The sequence below is a fragment of the Hippocampus bargibanti genome, linkage group LG04, assembly GCF_051943395.1.
Source record: "Hippocampus bargibanti isolate YZ-2025 linkage group LG04, ASM5194339v1, whole genome shotgun sequence".
In the NCBI taxonomy this organism is placed as follows: Eukaryota; Metazoa; Chordata; class Actinopteri; order Syngnathiformes; family Syngnathidae; genus Hippocampus; species Hippocampus bargibanti.
In genome coordinates this window covers 3,128,769-3,152,500 of record NC_142737.1, presented here as the reverse complement: position 1 = coordinate 3,152,500, position 23,732 = coordinate 3,128,769, and the positions used below count along the sequence as shown (strand labels likewise).

Below are 23,732 nucleotides of genomic sequence, written 5' to 3'. Positions count from 1 at the left end.
GAATCACACATACCGTGCTATATTTATATATTCAGTGACGAATGGGAAATTATAGTTTATATTCATTCAGCAGCAAAATCCATCATGGATTTGCAATTCTCAATGATCACACGTGAAAAAAAAAACTGGACACTTGTAAATATGGGTTGATGCAATATATATCAATATGCCTTTCTTGATACTTGCGCTATGTACAGTTTCTTATGAAACGGGTTTGCACATTTACATTTGCATCGTATACAGTTGACATTTTTATTTTGTTAGAATAGCTTGTTTTCTATCCTTTCACCCCCCACCCCATTCCCATTTCAAATTGCTGCTGTGGACTGCAAATGTCCCCATTGTGGTACGAATAAAGGTTTTCTGATTTGTGTTGGAAGAATAACGTTGGATGATGGATGGGTACTTATATTTCTAAAAAAATTATATAGAATAAACACGTTTCAAATCATCAAGCTGTTCACATGTCCAGAAACGACTCATAAAATAATTACTAATGGTTCATTTAAAGGACAACCGACGTTTCTGGACAGGTTGTGTCCATAATTTGTAAAATGGCTTCAAATGACTTCTACTGAGCGTATTTAAAAAAATATTTCACCGCATATAGCGATATTTTACGTTTTAAGACTCGCGCTGAATATTCAGGAAGTCTTGTTTTTGAGTTGGTGATGAGTCCGTACGTGACGTCACTGAAGGAACGCCCCTGACTGAAAAAAAAAGACACATTGTAGCAGTCCTTCCAACACGTCAATGTATCTTGCTGTACTTGTTTGGTCTGAAAACCTCATGTTGCACCAAAAAGCTGCCAGAAGAGGGAGGCCAAGCTCCATGGAAGGAATTTATCAGCCTGTGGAAATTGATTAATTCCCCACAGGAGTTTGGACGCCATTTTCTGCCTCATTTTGGGTGATACATTTCCCCCCAATGTTGCCTCAAAATGGCATGGAATAAATTCTTTAATCGATTGCAAACATGTATGCTTTCCTCTTCAGAACTATTTGAATCATATTCATAACTGGATGTGTAACAAGAAAGCATATTCTCCGAATCTGAAGCCATTGTTTTGATTCTCCAGCAATGCAAGACGTAGTGACGTGACGTCACGAATTGGGGGAGGGACTTTCTGAAAATGCCCAATTTGCAGATTTTGGACACTTTAAGTCATTTTTATTGGTGTTTTAAATTTTAATAAAAATATAGCGCGTGTTTTGGGTATTTTAGATGCTATAAAACGTTTTTCTGATGTCAGTTAGGAAACAAAAAAGTGATGTCAGTTGTCCTTTAAATACGCCATTGTCTGAGATAAACATACTTTAGCAGTTAGTATAAATATGTATTTTTATTTTGTATTACTAATGTATTTATATATTATTTATATTTCGTACGTAATATGAAGACAATTACAAAACACAATACAGATCTTTTAAGGGAAAAAAAGTCAAAAACAAAACCGGAACCATTCCTCAGCGTAGCGGATGGACTTCTGTGTGGCACCCAGCGGAAATAAACAACGTCCACGATCTGCTGTGTTGCCAGTCGTCCACATAAAGCTTCAAAACAACGATGTCGTCTGTTCAGTATCTAAGGCACTTTGTAAACGAGCGACTCACTGCCGCCGCCGAGGAAATATTCGGCGTCTTCGAAAGAACTCTCGCCGAGTACCAGGAAGAGCTTCAGCGTCAGCGTCGAATGGTGGACACCCTCGGTGGTCCTCAAATCAAATTACACCGCATCGGTGCGTGTTACCCCTTCATTCAATGCCGCGTCACACACTCACGTAGAGAAGACTTGATTGATTTGTTTTCATTTGCAATGTGATCTTTGCCTTCAGAGATCCAACATGAAGACATTGAGCAGCTTTATAAACAAGAGGCCATCTCACGTGTGGAACAAAGTCAACCAGCCCCTCTACTGGATGGGTCATCCGGGAATGGATTTATTTTAGGTGCGCAAAAATCCATAGCAAAGGTTTGGATTGGATTAGTCTCGCAGTGAAGAAATTTACATTTCACAGTAGCAAAGTGATGAAAGTAAGAGGTAGAAAAACAAAATACAGGAGCTGCTGTAAAGGCAGCTACTCTCGCGGCGCCATCTTGAAGTCAAAACAACCAAAAAAGCTAATAAATAATGTGACACAACACAAAAGACATAGTCATTTAATCATAAGTACTTTCTCTCTCTTTGTCATATGAAGCAGTTCTAGATAAGGATCAAAGCGTCTTTTTCACCAGTGCTTTGCACCTTCCATGCCAGTCAAGCATACTTTTCTTTCTTATCTTTACCTTTCTTAACTGACCGAGGAGTAGGAATTAAATGGCTAATTCTGTATTGAATTGGAAATATGTGCTCCTATAAAAACATCTACTACGAGCTGGCTAGCTAGCTATCTATTCTATCGCTAGCTATCTAGCAAGCTATCTATCACATATATGGCTGGCTAGCAAGCTAGTTGTTAGCTATCTATTAGCTGGCTAGTTACCTTTCTATGTGTGGGTTGAGTGAACGCTGCCGCGTGTGGCTGCCGCTGCTCACCCACAAAAAAACTTATCCTCTGACTGTAAAGTGACCTTGAGAGTTTTGAAAGGCGCTTATAAATGACATGTATTATTATTATTATCATTATTATTCACTTTTCTATTAGTTATATGGCTATCTAGGTGGCTGGCTATCTGGCTAGCTATCTATTAGTTGTTTAATAGCTTTCTATCTATTTAGCTTTCTATTAGCTACATAGTAATCTAGGTGGCGAGCTAGCTATCTGTTGGCTATCTATTAGCTATTTACTAGCTGGCTGGCTAGCTTTTTATCTATTTAGCTTTCTATTAGTTATATAGTTATCTAGGTGGCGAGCTATCCAGCTAGCTATCTGTTGGCTATCTATGAGCTATTTACTAGCTGGCTGGCTAGCTTTCTATTAGCTACATAGTTATCTAGGTGGCAAGCTATCCAGCTAGCTATCTGTTGGCTATCTATTAGCTGGCTGGCTAGCCTTCTATCTATTTAGCTTTCTATTAGCTACATAGTTATCTAGGTGGCAAACTATCCATCTAGCTATCTGTTGGCTATTTATTAGCTATTTACTAGCTGGCTGGCTAGCTTTCTATTAGCTACATAGTTATCTAGGTGGCAAGCTATCCAGCTAGCTATCTGTTGGCTATCTATTAGTTATTTACTAGCTGGCTGGCTAGCCTTCCATCTATTTAGATTTCTATTCGCTACATAGTTATCTAGGTGGCTAGCTATCTATTAGCTATTTACTAGCTGACTGGCTAGGTTTCTATCTATTTAGCTTTCTATTAGCTACATAGTTATCTAGGTGGCGAGCTATCCATCTAGCTATCTTTTAGCTATCTACTAGCTGGCTGGCTAGCTTTCTATCTATTTAGATTTCTATTAGCTACATAGTTTTATAGGTGGCGAGCTATCTAGCTAGCTATCTGTTGGTTATCTATTAGCTATTTACTAGCTGGCCATTTAGCTTTCTATCTATTTACTTCCAGGGTTGAGTGAACGCTGGCGCGTGTGGCTGCCGCTGCTCACCCACAGAAAAACGTATCCTTTGACCTTGAGAGTTTTGAAAGGCGCTTATAAATGAAATTTATTATTATTATTATAACTAAAGTGGTAGTGGCATTCACTTGAACCATGCGCGCAGTTCTGGTTGCCATATGTCACATATGGAAGCAATAACAACGGTTGATTTGTTGTTCAGGACATCGTTAGTTTTACAAAGAATAGCTGTAACTTTTGGCCTTGTGTTTTTAACGTTTTCCAATAAAGTTTGGCGTCAATGGTCATTCCAATAAAGTTTGTATTGTGTAATCAAATTGAATTAAATGTATAATGAATGAAAAAAAACAGTGATAATTTTTGGACATCAAACTGTATTCCGTCCACTGTCTAGTTCAAGATTTTTGCCAGCAGAATATTATATTAGCATCATCAGCCGATATATTAAAGTATTTTTAATAACATTGCATTTAACATCAGGATACAACCAGAATAATTTAGGGCCTATCATTGAACCTTGAAGTACCCCATAAATCAACTTATAAAGCAGCTTCATGTTATTAACTCATTCACTGCCATTCACAAATTTATTTGGGAATTGAAACTTAGACAGAGCGCCATTTTTTGTTTGGGTTTTTCTTGCGTGGGGTGCCGATAAAGCACTGGCCACGGCCATATTTTCATGGACCGGCGGATAAATACAACAAAATAAAATGATACGACAGGCATGGAAATGTTTTTTTTTTTCTTTCTTTTAAATATAATAATAAACGTGAATCCATTGTGTATTTTTATACAACTTGTAATTTTGCTAGCTTACAGTGGGCTAATTTTAGCGGTGTGTATCACGTGACTTAGACAAGCGTTTCGACATGCGTCAAGAGTAAGTCATAGACGGATGTAATCTGGTAATTTTTCAAAATAAAACATACAGTAAAGTCTCGTTATATCGATATTCAAGGGAGTCCGAAAAAATATCGATATAACCGGGACTATCGATATATCCGACCCTGTTTGCATGTAATTTTCTCTGTGCGTGCATAGAAATAGTATCGATATAACCGGGACTATCGATATATCCGATATCGATATAACGAGACTTTACTGTAATTCCGAATCAGATAATAAAAAAAAACGGGAATTATGTCAATTACAGTAAAGTCTCGTTATATCGATATTCAAGGGAGTCCGAAAAAATATCGATATAACCGGGACTATCGATATATCCGACCCTGTTTGCGTGTAATTTACTCCGTGCGTCCATAGAAATAGTATCGATATAACCGGGACTATCGATATATCCGATATCGATATAACGAGACTTTACTGTATTTATTCTTTCTGCGCCGCCCGGTACCAAATGACCCACGGACCGGTACCGATCCGCGTCCCGGCGTTTGGGGACCTCTGGCGTACAACACAATACGCTAATAACGATCTCTTCTTGGCCTTTGTGCCATCTTTAGGAATACAGGACGTGGACAAGGAGCCGCAGTTTCTTTGCGACCAGCAGTTTTGTTGGCAGGAGCAAATTTCATACGCGGACCAAGAAGATGCTGCAGAACCTCCGCAGATTAAAGAGGAACCCGGAACCAGTCACGACGACGAAGAACTCAACACTTGCTTACCCGGTCCAGTCGTCGATGAGCGGTACAAAAGCGGAGGGGATGGCGGTGTGTACTCGAGTCCCATCGAAAGTCCATCAGAGACGGAGATGAGCAGAAAGTCTTTCCGGTGCGACTACTGCGGCAAAGCGTTTAGTTTCAGGTGCAAGTTGAAAAGACACACGATGACCCACACGGGAGTGAAACCGTATTCCTGCAAGACATGCGGTAAAGGATTTAATCAGATGTCCAACCTAAAAAGACACTTTATGATCCACACCGACGAAAAGCCGCACGCTTGCAAAACGTGCGGTAAGCAATTCCGCAACACGCACGAAGTCATCGCGCACGCTAGGACGCACACGGGGGAAAAACCGTACCCTTGCAGCACGTGCGGGAAAAGGTTCACGCAGTTGTCTATCCTCAAGAGACACGTCATGGTCCATACGGGGGAGAAACCGTTCCTCTGTAACATGTGCGGAAGAAGTTTCGGTGACCCGTCGGTGTTGAAAAGACACGCCATGGTGCACACGGGCGAGAAGCCGTATGTGTGCGACGTCTGCGGGAGGAGGTTTCGCGCTAATAGCAATTTGAACATTCATAGGAGGAGGGTACACGCGACGGGGCGTTCTCTTCAGGTCGCCTGCTTTGAGACTTGAAATATGCAAAGAAAAATAGAAACGCAACTAAAAATAAAAACGCAAATACGGTAAAGGCTCGTTATATCGATATTCTCGGGAGTCGGAAAAAATATCGATATAACCGGACTATCGATATATCCGATCCTGCGGCATGTACATTTTCTCCTTGCGTTCATAGAAATAGTATCGTAATAAGCAGTACTATCGATATAACCCATATCGATATAACGAGAATTTACTGTACTAACAAAAACGCAAAAAAAAAAAAATCACAAACATTCCAATTAAAATTATTAAACATTAATTAAAAATACAAAAACATAAAAGTTGTAATGAAAATTAAAAATGTAAAAATATACATTAAAATGATTAAAATTAAAAAAATATAAAATATATCAAAATAACAAGTACGTAAATTAATATTTTAAAAATTATAAATTAACATTTTAAACATTAAAAAATAACATTTTAAACATTAAAAATTAACATTTTAAAATTAACATTTTAAAAATAAATAAATAACATTTTTAAAATAAAAAATTAACATTGTAAAAATTAAAAATTAACATTAAAAATTACAAATTACAAACTGAAATTTGAAAATAAAAAATTAAAAACTTAAACGTTTTAAAAAATTAAAAATTAAATTAAAATAAAAAATTGAAAAATTAAAAACGTTTTAAAAAATTCTAAATTAAAAATAAATAAATTGGGCTTTGAGACTTGATGCGCTGTGGAATATGTCGGGGTTGCCAGGGTTTTTGTCATTGTCACTTGAATTCCAGGACTCACAGGATATTGAGTTTTTAGGACTACATAAAACATTCAGTTCAGCGTGAGAAACAGACTATTTTTTTAATCAGAAAAAAAGAGTTAATTCCTAAATAATATGGGTCTGGATTATATGAGTTTGAAATGAGGGCGGCTGTCCAAAATACAGTGCAATACATACATAATGGTTTATACAGTGATACATTGGCTTACGAACTTAATTGGTTCCCAGACAGTGTGTAAGGCGAAAAGTGTGTATCCCAAAAAGTTATTTCCCATAGGAAACCATTAAAATCAGAATAATCCGTACCCAGGTCCACATAAAATACATTTTTTTACTTTCTAATTTTCTATGCCTTAAAACTACAAAAAATATACCTTATTTTATGTTATCCATTCTGTGACTCTCTCTGTCTCTGTAATGTTTGAACCACCTCCCCTCACTGCTGCGTTCTTGACCAATCACGTGGCTTTATCCTACGACTGGGAGCGGGGAATAGAGGGTCAAAACAAGCCAGCTGCCATTTTCTTGTTAGGAGAACGGGCTCATTCACGAACGACACATCACTCATTGTGGCAGCTCTGTGTGTATCCCGAAAAATAGTTCGTATGCCAAGGTAAAATGTTCATAAATTTAACGTTCGTAAACCGAAAAGTTCGTAAGCCAAGGGGTTCGTAAACCGAGGTATCATCACTGTATTTGAAATTTTGGTTCGGACTTTAGCAAGCATCATGGAATTTTGATTTGTTTTTGTGGGCTGAATAAAATGTGACGGCCAGATCCGTCCACCGGACCTTGACACCTGTGCACTGATGGCTTTTTTTTAAATAAAAGAAAAAGATACTCATTTTATTGTTGTTGCACTCCTATTTATTGATAATTGCAATATTATAATAATAATAATAATACATTTAATTTCTAAGTTTTCAAATTTGAAGTAAAAAATAATGACTTATTTTGATTTACATGGGACTATATGAAATTTTGCACTTTAGCAAGCATTATGGAATTTCACAAGTTTTATTTGTTTTCATAATAATAATAATACATTTCATGTCAGCATCGCACAATGAAAATCTGTTAAAAAATACGCACTACGTTTTGACACAAAAAAAAAAGTCCAAAAAAAGAGAAAGTAGCTCTGTTTTTAAATGGCGGAAGTCGAATAAAAAAAAAAAATCATTAAAAATGACCAATTGCCTTTGTCATATTGAACTTTGTGCTGGATCTTACCTGGTGTCATGAACATGATTAGTGTATACCGGGGGTCGGGAACCTATGGCTCGCGAGCCATATATGGCTCTTTTGATGATTGCATATGGCTCGCCGATAAATATTACATATTTTCGTCGTTCATTTCCCGTTGGGGCTGCAGTTGGCGGAAAGCGCAATTTTGATTGGATGACACTGACCTAGAATGGCCGAAAGCGCCATGTTGATTGGATGATAGTGGCCGTCATGTTGAAACAGGTAAACGCCTCTTTAAATGAGCCCAGCTTGTGCACTTCAGCCTGAATGCACCGGAGCATTAGAGGAGAGAAAATGTTCTGATTCTAATTTGCAATGAAACAATACCATCGATGAAACAGTCGAATGTCAGTGACATTTTAACAAGCCCCATGTTAACGTTAGCATCGAAATACTTCTGCGAGAAGTAGATTGCAGATAGCAAGTGTGGAAGCTTATGAGCCGTATGCAGGCTAGCTAGCAGTAAGTTCGCCTCTGGACCGGCAAATTGAATTTCATTCCGATCGTTTTCCTGGATTTTTTACCAAACACGAGGAACGGAAAATCATCCATGTTAACGATGAGTACTATCACAGTTATTTTAAATAATACATTGTGATATTTTGTTGAAAAGTGGCCGCGCGTGGGCGTCTGTGTGTGCGCGCGCACGCGAGCGTTTATGTGCGCGTGGCTCTCGCTGAAAACATCTCTAAATATTTTACTTTTATGGCTCTCTTAGTCAAAAAGGTTCCCGACCCCTGGTGTATACCTATATGCCCCTCACCACTCAAATTTTTTTTTAATCTCGCTCAATATTTGCATTTGCCATTTTGTGGGGTCTTGAGGCAGCCATTAGTGTTGGGAGAATTTTACCAGTCCTCACAAGCAAAAAAAAAAAAACAATCATTTTTCGTCATGGTACGATTATTAATCCTGTGTAAATGCGGCCAACACGCATGACATAGCGACCATTTGAGTCTATGAACTGAGTTTCAAGGGTTACCATCAGTCATCTGTTGCCATCTTAGCTTTCTTGGACCTATCAGCCCCTTGCTTCATCTTCCTCTTCATTTTATTTGTCTGGCCTTCCTCCTGTCTGAACTGGTGCCTGATCAAAAAGAAAACAAAAAGAAAATCCAGCCCAGATATGAGAACAGATCATGAAATGAGTGGCGCAGGAGCTTGTTGAAATCTCACACCTGGACTGCCAGCGTCTGCCGCTGTTCCACACGCGACCAAAAGAGGGTAGCCAGTTAGCATCCGTGTGTGAGCTGTGGTCAAAGTTTGCTCCCACTCGGTTAGGGGGGAGCTTCTTCAGCTTCTCTTGATCCTCTAAAAAAGAAAAAAAAAAAAAGTTTCATGTGAGACTTTGTATTCGTCTACATGGGCAAACATTTGCCAATGTCCGGGTCGTTAATAAACGGCAATGTATTAAACGTACTTGTACTTCTATGCAATCGGGTTCTTCTATTCTTGGTACGTAAATTTGAGTACAATTACAGTGCAGAATTCACAATAATTTGGTAAACCAAATTAATAAGGTCAATTGATAAAGATAATTTACCATCAAGTCAGGAAGCATATTAGCTATCTAGCTAGCTAGCTAGCTGTCTGTCTGGATGGCTATCTAGCTAGCTATCTATTAGCTGTCTGGCTCGCTGGATAGCTATCTAGCTGACTAGCTATTAGCTATATGGCTATCTATCCATCTAGCTAGCTATTAGCTAGCTAGCTCGCTTTCTATCCGGCGCTTATAAATGATATGTATTATTATTATTATGATTATCTATTTGTGTTACTTGCGGGTTGAGGGAACGCTGGCGCGTGTGGCTGCCGCTGCTCACCCACAGAAAAACTTATCCTATAACTATAAAGTTGCCGTGAGAGTTTTGAAAGGCGATTATAAATGAAATGCATTATTATTATTATCTAGCTAGCTATTAGCTAGCTGTCTCGCTTTCTATCTATTTCAGTTACTTCCGGGTTGAGTGAACGCTGGCGCGTGTGGCTGCCGCTGCTCACCCACAGAAAAACTTGTGACTGTAAAGTGACCTTGAGAGTTTTGAAAGGTGCTTATAAATGAAATGTATTATTATTATTATTATTATTATTATTTCATAAATGCCAAAATTTGTATTACGCTCCCCAAAAAGTAAATATAGAAAAGTATACTACTCTGTCGGAGGAATTCTTTGAATGACGGGCCGATCTCCTGAGACATTGCGCTTGCGGATGTCCCCTCGAGTGGATCGTCATCTTGGAGCCAAGGAGGAACGGCACCTACAATGCAAAAAAAGGGGTTTTGCGAGAAGTATAAATGTGTTAAAAATATGTAGTAGATGTAAAACATACCAATTAATATGCAGAAAACAAAAGTTAAGTCCTGCTCCTTAATTCGAAAAGGTGGTTAAATGCTAATTCGTGCGAAGGTGTTTGAAAAATCACAATTTCTTAATTTTTTATGACATATTTTTAAGAGAGAAGTACATTGGTTTTGCGCCTTTATTGAGGATTATCTGTTGAAATGAATAGAAATGCAGATAATCCTTTCCAGCCTTCCTCTCCTCCAAAAAAAATGCTTTTTCATTCACTCATTCACTGCCGTTCCCGAATTTATTCGGGAATTGAAAAGCGTGACGTGGAGCGCCATTCCTGAATTAGTTCGGGGTTTTGGAGTACCTAAAGCGCCTGTCAGACCTCTGGCAATGTTTTTCCCACCCACGAGGGGGCAGCATTTGCCTTTTGTACAACTTATAAAAGTTTTCCAAATACAGTGAGACCTCAACTTACAAACTTTTCATCTTAGAAACATCAAATTTCTGAAAATTAAACCTTATAATAAGCACTATTTTCATAATACACACCCACCACGGCTGGCGGAGTGATCTTCGGCGGAAGCACACGACCGAACAGCACCAGAGGTTAAGTTACCAACAGTCCTTATGGATGGTGACTCTCCTTCCATCAACGACCATCAAAAAGGTAAATAAAACTTTATTTTACAGCAGTTTATTTCTTTAATTACAGTCCTCATGTAATGCGCCTCTTTCCAAACAGCAATTCCCTTTGACCTTCGACCTCCAACGCCATTCCATCAAGCCATAAATGACCATCACAAATGAAAATAAAGTGACTTTATGATCCAATGCAGTGTATTTCTTTCATTACAATACAATAGCACATTTATTATACATAGAATAAGGTATGTTGTGTGTAGTTTTAAGGCTTACTTAGTTGAAAAGTATATTTTATGGAAACCCGGGAACGGACTATTCCCATTTTAATGGTTTCCTATGGGAATTATTTTTTTGAGATACACACTTTTCGCCTTACACACTCTGTCTGGGAACCAATTAAGTTCGTAAGTTGAGGTCTCACTGTATAAGGCAAACTGCATTATAAGGCGCTATAGTAGAGGCTGGGTTGACGCACTTCTTCCACAGGGGGAAATGGAGTCGGTGGCTACAGACAGTAGTGCTGACTGTTATGGCTCAATATGACTTCACATATAAGGCGCAGGGTCATCTTTGGAAGAAAATCAAGGCTTTTGGGTGCGCCTTATACACCGGAAAATACGGTAAATAAACAAACAAACAAAAAAACAACCTTGATTTATTTACTTTGTACCTTTTTACTGCCTTTCCTACCTTACCTGTGTGTACGTTTGCATCGTTTGCCGAATCCTACAAAAGAGAAAACGACACCGATGACTGCTGTGTTTGCGTCGGATCCGATTTTAAGACATTTCACCTACCTGATAACCAATAAATGTCAAGCCCTGCTGCTGCGCGTCCGCCATCGCGTCGACGAGGCTTCTCCCCGTCTGCCGCTGGCCTCCCCGTGATGTCCCTTGAAAGCTTTTTTTTTTTTTAATAAGATGAACACAAGCCATATTAACTCATTCACTGCCAAACGATGTGCAAAAATGTGTCCATTCCAGTGCCAGGGTTTTTGGCATTGTCACTCGAATTCCAAAACCCATAGAAAATTGAGTTTTAGAACTACATAAGCATTCAATACAGCGTTAGAAACCTTAGACTCTCTTCTTTCATAAAAAAAAAAGAGTTAATTCCTAAATTATATGGGTCTAGAGTTATATGAGCTTGAAATGAGGGTGGCTGTCCAAAATACAGTGATACCTTGGCTTACAAACTTAATTGCTTCCCAGAAAGTGTGTGTAAGGCGAAAAGTGTGTATTCCAAACATTAATTTCCATTAGGAAACAATTAAAATGAGAACAATCAATTCGGGAACGGCGCTGTACGTCATATTTTCAATTCCCGAATAAATTCCTGAATGGCAGTGAATGAGTTACAAAATGCCCGAATGCGTAAGACGGGTGTTACCTGACGCCGGCCTCCGCTGCCGTTTCCGTTCCGTTCGGTCCGTTGCTCAACTCTGGCTTTGCTTCATGCTGATTTTGATTCAGGAAAAGCCAACAGTGGTTCATACAGGAAGTCTCGCCGCTAATTACCCTTCTTATCGATAATAATAATAATAATAGTTCATTTCTAAGCGACGTTCAAAACTCTCAAGGTCACTTTACAGTCACATGATCACTTTTTCTGTTGGTGAGCAGCGGCAGCCACATGCGGCAGCGTTCACTCAACCCGGAATAACTCAAAAGGATAGAAAGCTAGCTAGCTAGCTAGCTAGCTCAGAGATACCTAATAAATAGCTAGCAAATAGATATCAAATAGAAAGCTTGTTAGATAGCGAATACATAGCAAATAGATAGGTAGCCAGCTAGCTAAGCTAGATAAGTCACAACTAGACTAGACTAGATAAGTCACAAACAACGGTTCATCTATTTATCAAATATTTTGGCCTTCAACACACTCACAGAAACAACATTGTTATGGACACTCTCTTTCACTTGGATTTTTATCGCTGCAAATCGAGCTGCGATCTCGGCTACGCGTCAGTTGACAGTCAAGGCCACAGTGATGGATACCGCCATTGCATCCTTGGAAAACAAACCTCGACAAAAGACACGAGGAACTCTTGGCGCTTTTTCTCCTGAGCCCGGATCAACTCAGCTTGCTATAAGACACAAGGAGACAAAACGGAACATGAGATGTGAAATCTGCACAATGTAGTTGGGAATAATAAAGCATGAAGTTCATTTAAGGTGAGCGGTGGTTCTCAGAAAATATTATTCGGGAATTGGGAGGGACATTTGCGGCCCAAAAGGGTATTTGGGGGGGGGGGAACCTTTCTGCGGTGTGCTCTGAATGAATAAAATAAAGTTCAGAAAATGCCTGAAGCTGAATTTTCAAATCCTCACACACAACATGGCACAAAAAAACAACAACAGTGCTGTCCTAAACGGAACATATTTTCTGAGAACCACCCAAAGACAACATGTTTTATTGTTGCCCTAAAATAAACGAATTAACTAAATCATGTTCAACAAAAAAAGTCAAAACGAAATAAAAACTATAAATGAAAAAAAATCAGGAATGGCAGTGAATGAGTTAACTCAATTTTTAGTTTTACTTTCAGGGGGCATCTCGGTAGGTCACCATAAAATACAATTTAAGATGACCTGTTTAATGAATTCATCCTCCTGCTCCACAAATGTTTCCAACACTTTGGCCACCTCAGATTTGAATCTACATGGGAAAAAAAGTGTGTTCAACAGAAATAATGTTCAATGTGCTGCTCATTTTTGAAAAAAATCAAATCAAATCATATTTTCATCAAGTTCACCAGGCTCACCGTTGAGTCTCTTCCTGCGTGATAATGACTTTGTCTTTCATCTTGGGATCGGCCTTGTTCTCCCACCAGAACTTGTGGGTATTCTTTCTGTGTTCTGGCCTGAAATCGGATCATATGAAAAGTCAACTAACAGCACTTCACTTCATTTCAGAAAAAAAGTCACTCACGTGGCCATGTGTTCCAACAATCCTCCATGTAAAACCGTCATGTTGCCATCAGACACATTTCGTTCCACTTCCTGGCCGCAGCAATAACACCAGAAGGTTTTCTTGTGTTCAGTGCCATCAAATTTTTCAACTTCGGGTTTTTTAAGCGTTCGGCGTGCTTCCTTCACCTGGAAGATATGAGAAACAGCCGTACTCATGGTCACCCTTATCACACTAAAAAGAATCCTCAAAGTGTAGGCTGCCTCTAGTGGTACATGAAACGAATGTTAATATGAATTGAATATATTTAAAAAGCATATTTTTGTTGCTCCCGTGCTACTGTTAAAGCATTCATTCGTTACCTTTTCAATGAATTTCATTAAAACGAGCCGAAGTCTGCTCTGGTGATGTTTCCCGAAGATGTGTCCTTTCCCGTTGAACGCCGTTTGCCTACATATGGCGCAGTAATAGGCACCCATCTACCCGAATAAAAAGTGAGTACCAAAACGGAGGCCACAATTTAGTTTTTGCTTCGAACAAAAAAAAAACGAATTATATCAATCGAGGTAATGAATAATGCAACGGAACGAAGTGCCACAACAGGAAATACCGTCTTGCAATAGATTCCCTGAGAAACAAAAACGTGGAACTATTATTGTTGCAATTGGGGACACAGTGGAACGAAAAAAATACATTACTGGATATATATTTTTTAAACGGCGTTAGAGTTTTAAACTACTTGGTGTATTTTACAAAGACATTGTTTAGGTCGAGAATCAATTTATTGTTGCCTTCCTTAGTTCGGAAAGTAAAAAGGCTGAACCGATTCGTCGGAAGTCCGCTGGTTACCCCTTCTATAATTTTAACTATAAATCGTTTTAAACAATTCTTTTGATTCTGGTTGATTAAAAAAACAAGAGGGACGTTACTTGCGTGGTAATAAATAATAATTAAATAATAATAAATTTGTATTATGATTATTTTTGTGTATTTTTTTTTTTTTCATTTTTGTGATATCCTATTTTTTATTCATCTGTTTGTGCACACAGAACATTTTTTGCCTCACGTTGTTTACTTTTTAAAGTCGCACTCGGGGAGTGGTGCCACGCTCCAAAAATAAAATATGAAAATAAAACATTTTAAAAAAGCATCTGGAAAAAGAGTTGTGTGTCTTATTAATATCTTATTTCTTCTCATACATGTCTTAATTCTACAAAAACAAGTTAAACTATTAAACTAAAACGAAAGTAGTGGAAAAAAATGATTGCTTCAAGTGCATCATCGGAACCACGCAGGGTAACGTCCACCGGAAGTTAGCAAACCAAAGCTAAAGCGTTAGCCATCACCAATTTCCTTTCTTAGGCAAAACAACAGTCCTGTTTACCATGTCGGCGACGCAAACGACCACGTTTAAATTCCATCACTTGAGGAAGTTCGTCAACGAGCGACTGATTTCAGCCGCTGAAGAAATATTTGGTGTTTTTGAGAAAACTATCGTCGCCTATGAAGAAGAAATGGCGCGTCAGCGCAAGCTTCTGGACGTGGTCTGCAAACCTGCCGGTCATTCACACGTAACAGGTTTGTAATGCATTTACATTCAGGAAGCATTTTCTTCACACATGTCCTATTGTAGGATTTATTTCTAATGATTTTAAATGGATTCATATAGGTGTGCAACCAGGTGAAGAGCAGGTTGAGTCATGGTCACGAAATGTAGCTTTCGAGTTCTCAAATCTAGCATCTAATCGTTGAATTCTGTTCGATTTGATTTGTTTCTTTGCCATGCATCGGTCATGATGTTTTACTTTTGAATAATGTCACAAACTTCACAATGATGCAGTACAAAATTTCAATCGGGTATTCGACTGATTGATAATCCGTCAATTGACAACAGTGGCTTTGAAAATCATGAAAGTTCTACCCAGCGCTATTAAAATGACAATGCAGTTAATATGTTTAGTTTAATACAAAATAAAACAATACCCAGCGGATAAATGTCAATATAGCATAATCACTACTAGATGTACTTAACTAGCTATTAGCTATCCACTAGCTCTAGCTAGGTCTCTATTAGCCCTACCTCTAGCTAGCTATCTAATAGCGATCTTTATTTTTCTGTTTTTTTCTTTTTTTTCTATTTCTTCTTTTTCTTTTTCTTCCTTTTCAACATAATTTATCTATTTATTTGTTTTGTATCCATTATTTTTATAATTTAACAACCCATTCTTCGATTCTTCAGAGTCCACAGAGGAAGGATTGTGTACCCAAGAGAGCATCACCAATGTCGAGCAGGAACAGCAAGAGCCATTGCGCATTAAAGTGAAACAAGAGGAGCATTTCTCCAACTGTGCAGTCTGGCCCCTGGCTTTGAACTGTGACCACAATGAAAGCGAAGCTGACAAAGACGCCACCAATGATGTGGAAAATGGCGACTTTGACACCTCGGAGCTAAGCAGCGATAATCAAATCGTCTTCCGTGGTTATTATCCAGGAAACAGTCAAGAATACGACAATATTGCATCTACATCCACTCGGAATATCAAGACGGAACATGACGACCAGGAGGACGGATCGTATAACATGGAGAACACCATGTCAGCCATCAACTCTCAGGTGCAACTCTTTGAGCAGCCTTTTCACGGCAGCGTTTTCCACACCGATTCGGACGTGTACGCGCAGGCCAAGCCTTTCGTTTGCGACATCTGCGGTAAAGGATTCGGTTTCAAGCGTTACCTGGCGCAACATATGGTCACCCACTCTGCGGAGAAGCCGTACGCTTGCGGCAGGTGTCGCAAGACCTTCCGCCGCATGCAAGGACTGCAGATACACATGCGATGTCACACGGGCGAGAAGCCGTATTTTTGTAAAACCTGCGGGAAGAGATTCTGCCAGAGCTCTTCGCTCCGAGTTCATCTCAGAGTCCACACGGGGGAGAAGCCGTATTCGTGCACCACGTGCGGGATTGGATTCAGTAGCTTGCCGGTGCTTAGGAACCATATGGTGAGGGTGCATGAAGGTAACATGCTGTACGTTGCTTCATCCGGGGAGAAGAACTCTGTGGTGTGGCCCAATTGAGGTGTCCTAACATATTTGACACCTATTAATAATCACTCGTATTTTTATACAGAGATACCTTGGTTTACGAACTTAATTGGTTCCCAGACAGAGTGTGTAAGGCGAAAAGTGTGTATCCCAAAAAAGTATATCCCATAGGAAACCATTAAAATGAGAATAATCCGTTCCCAGGTCCCCATAAAACGTACATTTCTACTAAATAAGCCTTGAAACTACACAAAATATACCTTATTTTATGTATAATAAATGTGCTATGGTATTATAATTAAATAAATAATCCGTACTGTATAATAAAGTCGTTTTAGTTACCTTTGTGATGGTCGTTGATGGCTTGATGGAATGGAGTGTCCGGTTTCATCAGCATTAAACACTTGATGAGGAATGTAGCCTTCTTTCACCATGTCCAGGAATGATCCCTTGGAGGTGCTTTCTCTGCGATAATTTTACTTACGAACTTAATTGGTTCCCAGACAGAGTGTGTAAGGCGAAGTGTGTATCCCAAAAAATTATTTCCCATAGGAAACCATTAAAATGAGAATAATCCGTTCCCAGGTCCCCATAAAACGTACATTTCTACTAAATAAGCCTTGAAATTACACAAAATATACCTTATTTTATGTATAATAAATGTGCTATGGTATTATAATTAAATAAATAATCAGTACTGTATAATAAAGTCGTTTTAGTTACCTTTGTGATGGTCGTTGATGGCTTGATGGAATGGAGTGTCCGGTTTCATCAGCATTAAACACTTGATGAGGAATGTAGCCTTCTTTCACCATGTCCAGGAATGATCCCTTGGAGGTGCTTTCTCTGCGATAATTTTACTTACGAACTTAATTGGTTCCCAGACAGAGTGTGTAAGGCGAAGTGTGTATCCCAAAAAATTATTTCCCATAGGAAACCATTAAAATGAGAATAATCCGTTCCCAGGTCCCCATAAAACGTACATTTCTACTAAATAAGCCTTGAAATTACACAAAATATACCTTATTTTATGTATAATAAATGTGCTATGGTATTATAATTAAATAAATAATCAGTACTGTATGATAAAGTCGTTTTATTTACCTTTGTGATGGTCATTGATGGCTTGATGGAATGGAGTGTCCAGTTTCATCAGCATTAAACACTTGATGAGGAATGTAGCCTTCCTTCACCATGTCCAGGAATGATCCCTTGGAGGTGCTTTCTCTGCGATAATTTTACTTACGAACTTAATTGGTTCCCAGACAGAGTGTGTAAGGCGAAAAGTGTGTATCCCAAAAAATTATTTCCCATAGGAAACCATTAAAATGAGAATAATCCGTTCCCAGGTCCCCATAAAATATAATTTTCTGCTTTCTAATTTTGTAAGCCTTAAAACTACACAAAATTACCTTATTTTATGTATAATAAATGTGCTATGATATTATAATTAAAGAAATAAACTGTACTATATAATAAAGTCGTTTTATTTACCTTTGTGATGGTCGTTGATGGCTTGATGGAATGGCGTGTTCGGTTTCATCAGCATTAAACAGTTGATGAGAAACGTAGCCTTCTTCTTTCACCATCTCGAGGAATGATACATTGGAGGTGCTTTCTCTGCGATAATTTTACCCTGTTCCTCATCAATTGTGTTCTATTTAGCTGGGTTGATAGCTTTTTGTATGAAGTGTACAGGTGGCTTGTGCGGGTTGTTTGTGGGGCCTGATTGATGGGACATTTTAACCTTGCAGTCTACACTCTGCCTTTGAACTGTCAAAGTTGAAACGAGTCCAAATGTCACTGTTTTTTATCCATTTTGTCACCCTCTCTCTGTCGTCTGTCTCTTTAATGTTTAAACTACCTCCCCTCACTGCTGCGTTCTTGACCAATCACGTGGCTTTAACCCAGGGGTGTCAAAGTCATTTTTTGCCGCGGGCCACATTGTAGTTATAGTTTCCTCTCGAGGGCCGTTATGAATTTGGGGAACCCATTAGAATGTTTAAATCCCTTCAAATATTACATATAGAGCACACAGCAAATTAATGAATAACTCGTTTTCAAATCTGAAGTCAAGAATAATGACTTTTATTGTGGTTGACATCCAAAAATATGAAATTTTGGCTCAGATTTTAACAATAATCATGGAATTTAACAAGTTTGATTTGCTTTCTGCGCCGAAAAAAAATGATGTGGCGGGCCGGATTTGGCCCGCGGGCCTTGAGTTTGACACCTGTGCTTTAACCGAAGACTGGGGGTGGGGAATAGAGGACCAAAACAAGCCGGCTGCCATTTTGTTGTTAGAAGAACGGGCTCATTCGCAAACGACACATCAGTCATTGAGGCAGCTCCGTGTGTATCCCGAAAAAAGTTCGTATGCCAAGGTAAAATTTTCATAACTTTAACGTTCGTAAACCGAAAAGTTCGTAAGCCAAGGGGTTCGTAAACCGAGGTATCACTGTACAGGGACATTTGGTGCAAAAGTAGCCGTAATTGTAGAAAATGATGCTGCACCTGTTGCAAAAATGAACCAAATGAACTTAACTTTGTCGAGATTTCTGTACTGTATTACTTCTCTCTTTTAATAGGACCTTGACCCCCATCTTGTAGTGTTGTCAGTAATTTCAGAAATACGTTAAAACTAACAAATGAAAGCAGAAAAAAAGATGCCAATAGGTGAATTTGTGTGTAGTTAGCTACTATGATGCATGGATTATTTCGGGTGATTTTTTTTTTATATTGGCATTTTCTGCTCTCTCGCACCACAAATACAATAATCCAGAAAGTAAATATTGTGTTGCATATTTATTTTTTGGGCAGGGGGAGTGTTTAAAGGACAACCGACATCACTTTTTTGTTTTTTAACTGACACCATAAAAAAGTTTTAATGCATCTAAAATACCCAAAACATGCAGTATGATATTTTTATTGAAATGCAAAACACCAATAAAAATGACTTAAAGTGTCCAAAATCTGCAAAAAAATTGAGCTGCGTATTGGGCTTTTTCAGAAAGTCCCGCCCCCAGTTTGTGACGTCACGCCAAGACGTCTTGCATTGCTTGAGAATCAAAACAATGGCTTCAGATTCGGAGAATATGCTTTCTTGTTACACCTCCAGTTATCAATATGATTCAAATAGTTCTGAAGAGGAAAGCATACATGTTTGCAAACGATTAAAGAATTATATGTGCCATTATGAGGCAACATTGGGGGAAAATCTCTCACCCAAAAAAAGAGGCACAAAATGGCGACCTCCAGTCACCACCTCCGCTTCCACAGGCTGATAAATTCATTGTATGGTGCTTGGACGCCCTCTTCTGGCCTTCTGGCGTCTTTTGGATGCAACACAAGGTCCCCAGACCAAACAATACAGCAAAATACATTGACATGATGGAAGGACCGCTACAATGCGTCTTTTTTTACAGTCAAGGGAGGTCCTTTAGTGACGTCACGTACGGACTCGTCACCAACTCAAAAACAAGACTTCCTGAATATTCAGCGCGAGTCTTAAAAGGTAAAATATAGCTATATACGGTGGAATCTTTGTAAAATACGCTCAGTAGAAGTCATTTGAAGCCATTTTACAAATTATGGACACAACTTGTCCGGAGACGTCGGTTGTCCTTTAAGTCTCAGCTTTGGCTTTCCAATGTGATGATTGCATGTTCTGTCTTTTTATTTTGTGTCTCGTCAGGTACTCAAGCTACCTCCCACGTTCCTAACATGTGCTTTTTAGATTAATAGAAGACTGCAAAAGTCTCCATTCTTTATCTAATCTTATTTGTGTAAATAGGAACAGATGTTGGCATTACAAATGAAACATTAGTGCTTATTTTTTTTAAATGTAGCTATTTATTTGTTTTGTTTATTGATTGATTGAAGTCAAGTGACGTTTTAACAAGATGATTTATGATCTAAAAACAATTATAATGTCATCCGGATGGTTTTGACTCTACCTGAAGGGTTTAAATGTCACTGTAAGTTACATGTATTTTGGTCAGTGCTTTTTTTTTTTTTGTCTTTTCACTGATATCAATTTTCATATATTGTCATTTCAAATGACAATTCACCATTGAGAAAAGACATTGAGCACATTTTCACCAGCTGAGATAAGCTACATTTCTGTAAATAGTTGAACGGTGAAAAATATTTCATGTTGTGAAGAACATTCAAGTGTTTATGGTTGTTTTTTTGGGGGGTGTTCATTCATCTGTAACATGATTTCCAGTTCAAATAAACTACCTCAGTGATTATTGTTTGTCTTTTTATTATATAACTTGCTGACAAAATATACTAACGTGAAATTGCAACAGAGGTTGAGCAGTAACGATGTTGTACATTGTTTATAATTATGAATTTAAAAATATCGATATATTTGTAAAGCTTGACCTGACACCCTGTTTGATTCAAATTCAGAATTCGTGAGATGAAACGTCGCCATCTAGTGGTCTTATGGAACTGTTACAACTTTGTTTCACAAGGTTTAAACTAGATTTGATTAGATTAAAATGTATCATGTTGCTGTACTTGAAATAGCAATTTACTCAATTAAAAAAACGGAACAAAACATTTGAATGCAATTCCATCGATTCTGTTGCACCTGCCGCTTTAGTCACGTGATTAAACCTCGAGCTGTAATTGGTCCAATTCCGCTTTTGGATTGCTGGCACCATTTTTTAATGGTCTGTTGAAACTGTTACAACTATTTGTTTCACAAAATGTGGATTAAATTAAATTAGATTCGATTAGATTAAAATGTATTATATTGCTGTACTTGAAATTAACAATTTGCTCAATAAAAAAACTGAACAAAACATTTAAATGGAATTCCATCGATTCCCGTTGCACCTGCCGCCATTTAGTCACGTGATTAAACCTCGAGCTGTAATTGGTCCAATTCCACTTTTGAATTGTTGGCACCCTTTTTTAATGGTCTTTTGAAACTGTTACAACTTTTTGTTTCACAAAGTGTAGATTAATTTAAATTAGGTTTGATTAGATTAAAATGTATTATATTTCCGTACTTGAAATTAACAACTTGCTCAATAAAAACTACTGAACAAAACATTTGAATGCAATCAATTCCCTCGATTCTGTTGCACCTGCCGCCATTTAGTCACGTGATTCAACCTCGAGCTGTAATTGGTCCAATTCCACTTTTGGTTTGATGGCACCCTTCGTATTTTTGGGCAAGAAATTTAATTCTCCTTCTTGCTCGATTTAAAATATCTTTTTTTTTTTCATACTTAGCCAGTTTAAAAGTTCACCGAAAGATTGAAAATGATTTTTTTACATACCGACGCAGTGGGCTTGGCTGGATTACGTCATGTAGGATTTTCGACGATATGCAGTATAAGGTAAGAATGTCACTTTTGTGTTGGCAGCCGTTTTATCTATTTTTTTCTCTGCCATTAAAAAAAAATCAGTATTTTTTTATGATTGCTTCAGTTGTTTCTACCTTGTTTTAAAGTGTGTAATTTGAAATAGGTTTGGAGTCATGAATTTAGGTTATTTTAGATACATTAGCAACATTAGATAGGACCGCAACTGCACAATTGTTTTTCGTTTGACACGAAATACCACATAAATAATACATGGTAATTAGTAGCATAACGTTTAATGTAAAAATACCACAGGGTCATTGATTCAAGTGTTAATCAAAAACATGACAGCATTTGTAGATAAAAAAAAAAAACGTTCCTGAATGGTTTTCATCATTTTCAATAGCCTTTGCTGTAATTATTGCCATCCTAAAACGTAAGCCAAAAACAGGGACCACACCAGGAAGTCTTCTGACCCGAATGCCCCCCCGCTGGGTCTGTTACAATTCTATGGCTGCATGGATTTTACCACTGCAATAGATCACGCCACTAAAGGTGTTAGAATTTGGAAGGTGTGCACTTCATTATGTGAGTTTAAGGGTGCACAGTGACACCCCTGACCTGAATATTTGAGGTTGTGATCCCCAGCGGGTGAGGGGGGGGGGGGCACCTCTTACTCGCGCTGTTCTTTTAAATATTTTTTCCCCCCGGAATCTTCAGTCATCTCGAGACAATTTTCAGATGTTCACTCCTTTAATTAAAAAGAAGGTACAGTGATACCTCCGTTTACGAACAATTTAGCTCACAAACTTTTCGCCTTACGAACATTAAATTCGCGAGAATATAATCTTGGCATACAAACTATAGTTTTCGGTGGACGAACCAAACCACACAGCGCCACGGTGGCTGGCGAACTATTTTTCTACACCCCTTTTGAATACAGACGTAGTTTGCTATCGAGTGGAGTACTTTTACTATTATGGGACCGAAAAAGACTCCACCAAAGGGTAGTGTTAACCCGAAGACGACACAAAAGAAAATGACTGTCGAGGAGAAGAAGGAGATCATCGAAAAACGCCAACGAGGTGTGCGTTTGTGTGACTTAGCATCCCAGTACCAGTATGCCGAGTCGACAATTGCTACGTGTGGCTAAGGGTGTTTCTGTGTTGTCTAAGGTACGGTCTCAAGCAATAGAAGAGGTTGAAAAATGTATGTTTATTTTGATTAACGAAAAGCAGCTAGCAGGGGACAGTGTGAGTGAGGGTATTATCGCAGAGAAAGCACGGCAACTTCACTCGGACATCAAGAGGCAACTACATCAACAAGCATCAAAAAGCTAAATAAAACAACTTTATTTTATAGTACAGTTTATTTCTTTAATTACAATACAATAGCACATTCATTATACATAAAATAAGGTATATTTTGTGTAGTTTTAAGGCTTATTATTATTAATAATAATAATAATAATAATAATTCATTTCATTTAGAAGTGCCTTTCAAAACTCAAGGTTTACTTTACCGTCACAGAATAATTTTAGTTTAATTTTAGTAAATAATTATGTTTTGTGGGGACCTGGGAACGGATTATTCTCATTTTTAATGTTTTTTTATGGGAACTAAATGTTTGGCAGACGAACTTTTCGCCTTACACACACTTTCTGGGGACCAATTAAGCTCATAAACTGAGGTATCACTACTATTAATATTCTTAGTTTGACACAATGTGTTTGTGAATATTATTA

At 38.2% G+C, this 23,732-nt stretch overlaps 3 protein-coding genes across 5 annotated transcripts; 2 read left to right on the top strand and 1 right to left on the bottom strand.

Annotated features, from left to right (window-relative positions):
* Positions 1-1,395: 1,395 nt before the first annotated feature.
* On the top strand, positions 1,396-6,188 carry LOC148898735 (uncharacterized). Of its 2 annotated transcripts, XM_088993569.1 has the most exons (3): positions 1,396-1,738; positions 1,835-1,948; positions 4,980-6,188. In XM_088993569.1, the coding sequence occupies exons 1-3, from the start codon at positions 1,567-1,569 to the stop codon at positions 5,774-5,776; spliced, it is 1,083 nt and encodes a 360-aa protein (XP_088849695.1). In that variant the 5' UTR covers positions 1,396-1,566; the 3' UTR covers positions 5,777-6,188. The 2 variants fall into 2 exon arrangements, with proteins under 2 accessions (XP_088849695.1, XP_088849696.1); XM_088993570.1 differs by lacking the exon at positions 1,835-1,948 and having other exon boundaries at positions 1,400-1,738; positions 4,980-6,187.
* Positions 5,192-14,224, bottom strand: cenatac (centrosomal AT-AC splicing factor). Of its 2 annotated transcripts, XR_016114628.1 has the most exons (13): positions 13,987-14,224; positions 13,646-13,812; positions 13,479-13,577; positions 13,306-13,372; positions 12,738-12,800; positions 12,104-12,171; positions 11,512-11,614; positions 11,410-11,440; positions 9,933-10,037; positions 8,957-9,089; positions 8,761-8,865; positions 5,498-5,583; positions 5,195-5,331 (listed from the first exon to the last, which is right to left on the bottom strand). XR_016114628.1 is itself a non-coding variant. In XM_088993571.1 (12 exons), the coding sequence occupies exons 1-11, from the start codon at positions 14,101-14,103 to the stop codon at positions 8,763-8,765; spliced, it is 1,056 nt and encodes a 351-aa protein (XP_088849697.1). In that variant the 5' UTR covers positions 14,104-14,224; the 3' UTR covers positions 5,192-5,331; positions 8,761-8,762. The 2 variants fall into 2 exon arrangements, 1 of the variants encoding a protein (XP_088849697.1); XM_088993571.1 differs by lacking the exon at positions 5,498-5,583 and having other exon boundaries at positions 5,192-5,331.
* Positions 14,225-14,936: 712 nt separating this feature from the next.
* Positions 14,937-20,917, top strand: LOC148898733 (uncharacterized). Its single transcript, XM_088993572.1, has 2 exons — positions 14,937-15,202; positions 15,864-20,917. The coding sequence occupies exons 1-2, from the start codon at positions 15,010-15,012 to the stop codon at positions 16,697-16,699; spliced, it is 1,029 nt and encodes a 342-aa protein (XP_088849698.1). The 5' UTR covers positions 14,937-15,009; the 3' UTR covers positions 16,700-20,917.
* The last annotated feature ends 2,815 nt before the right edge of the window (positions 20,918-23,732 follow it).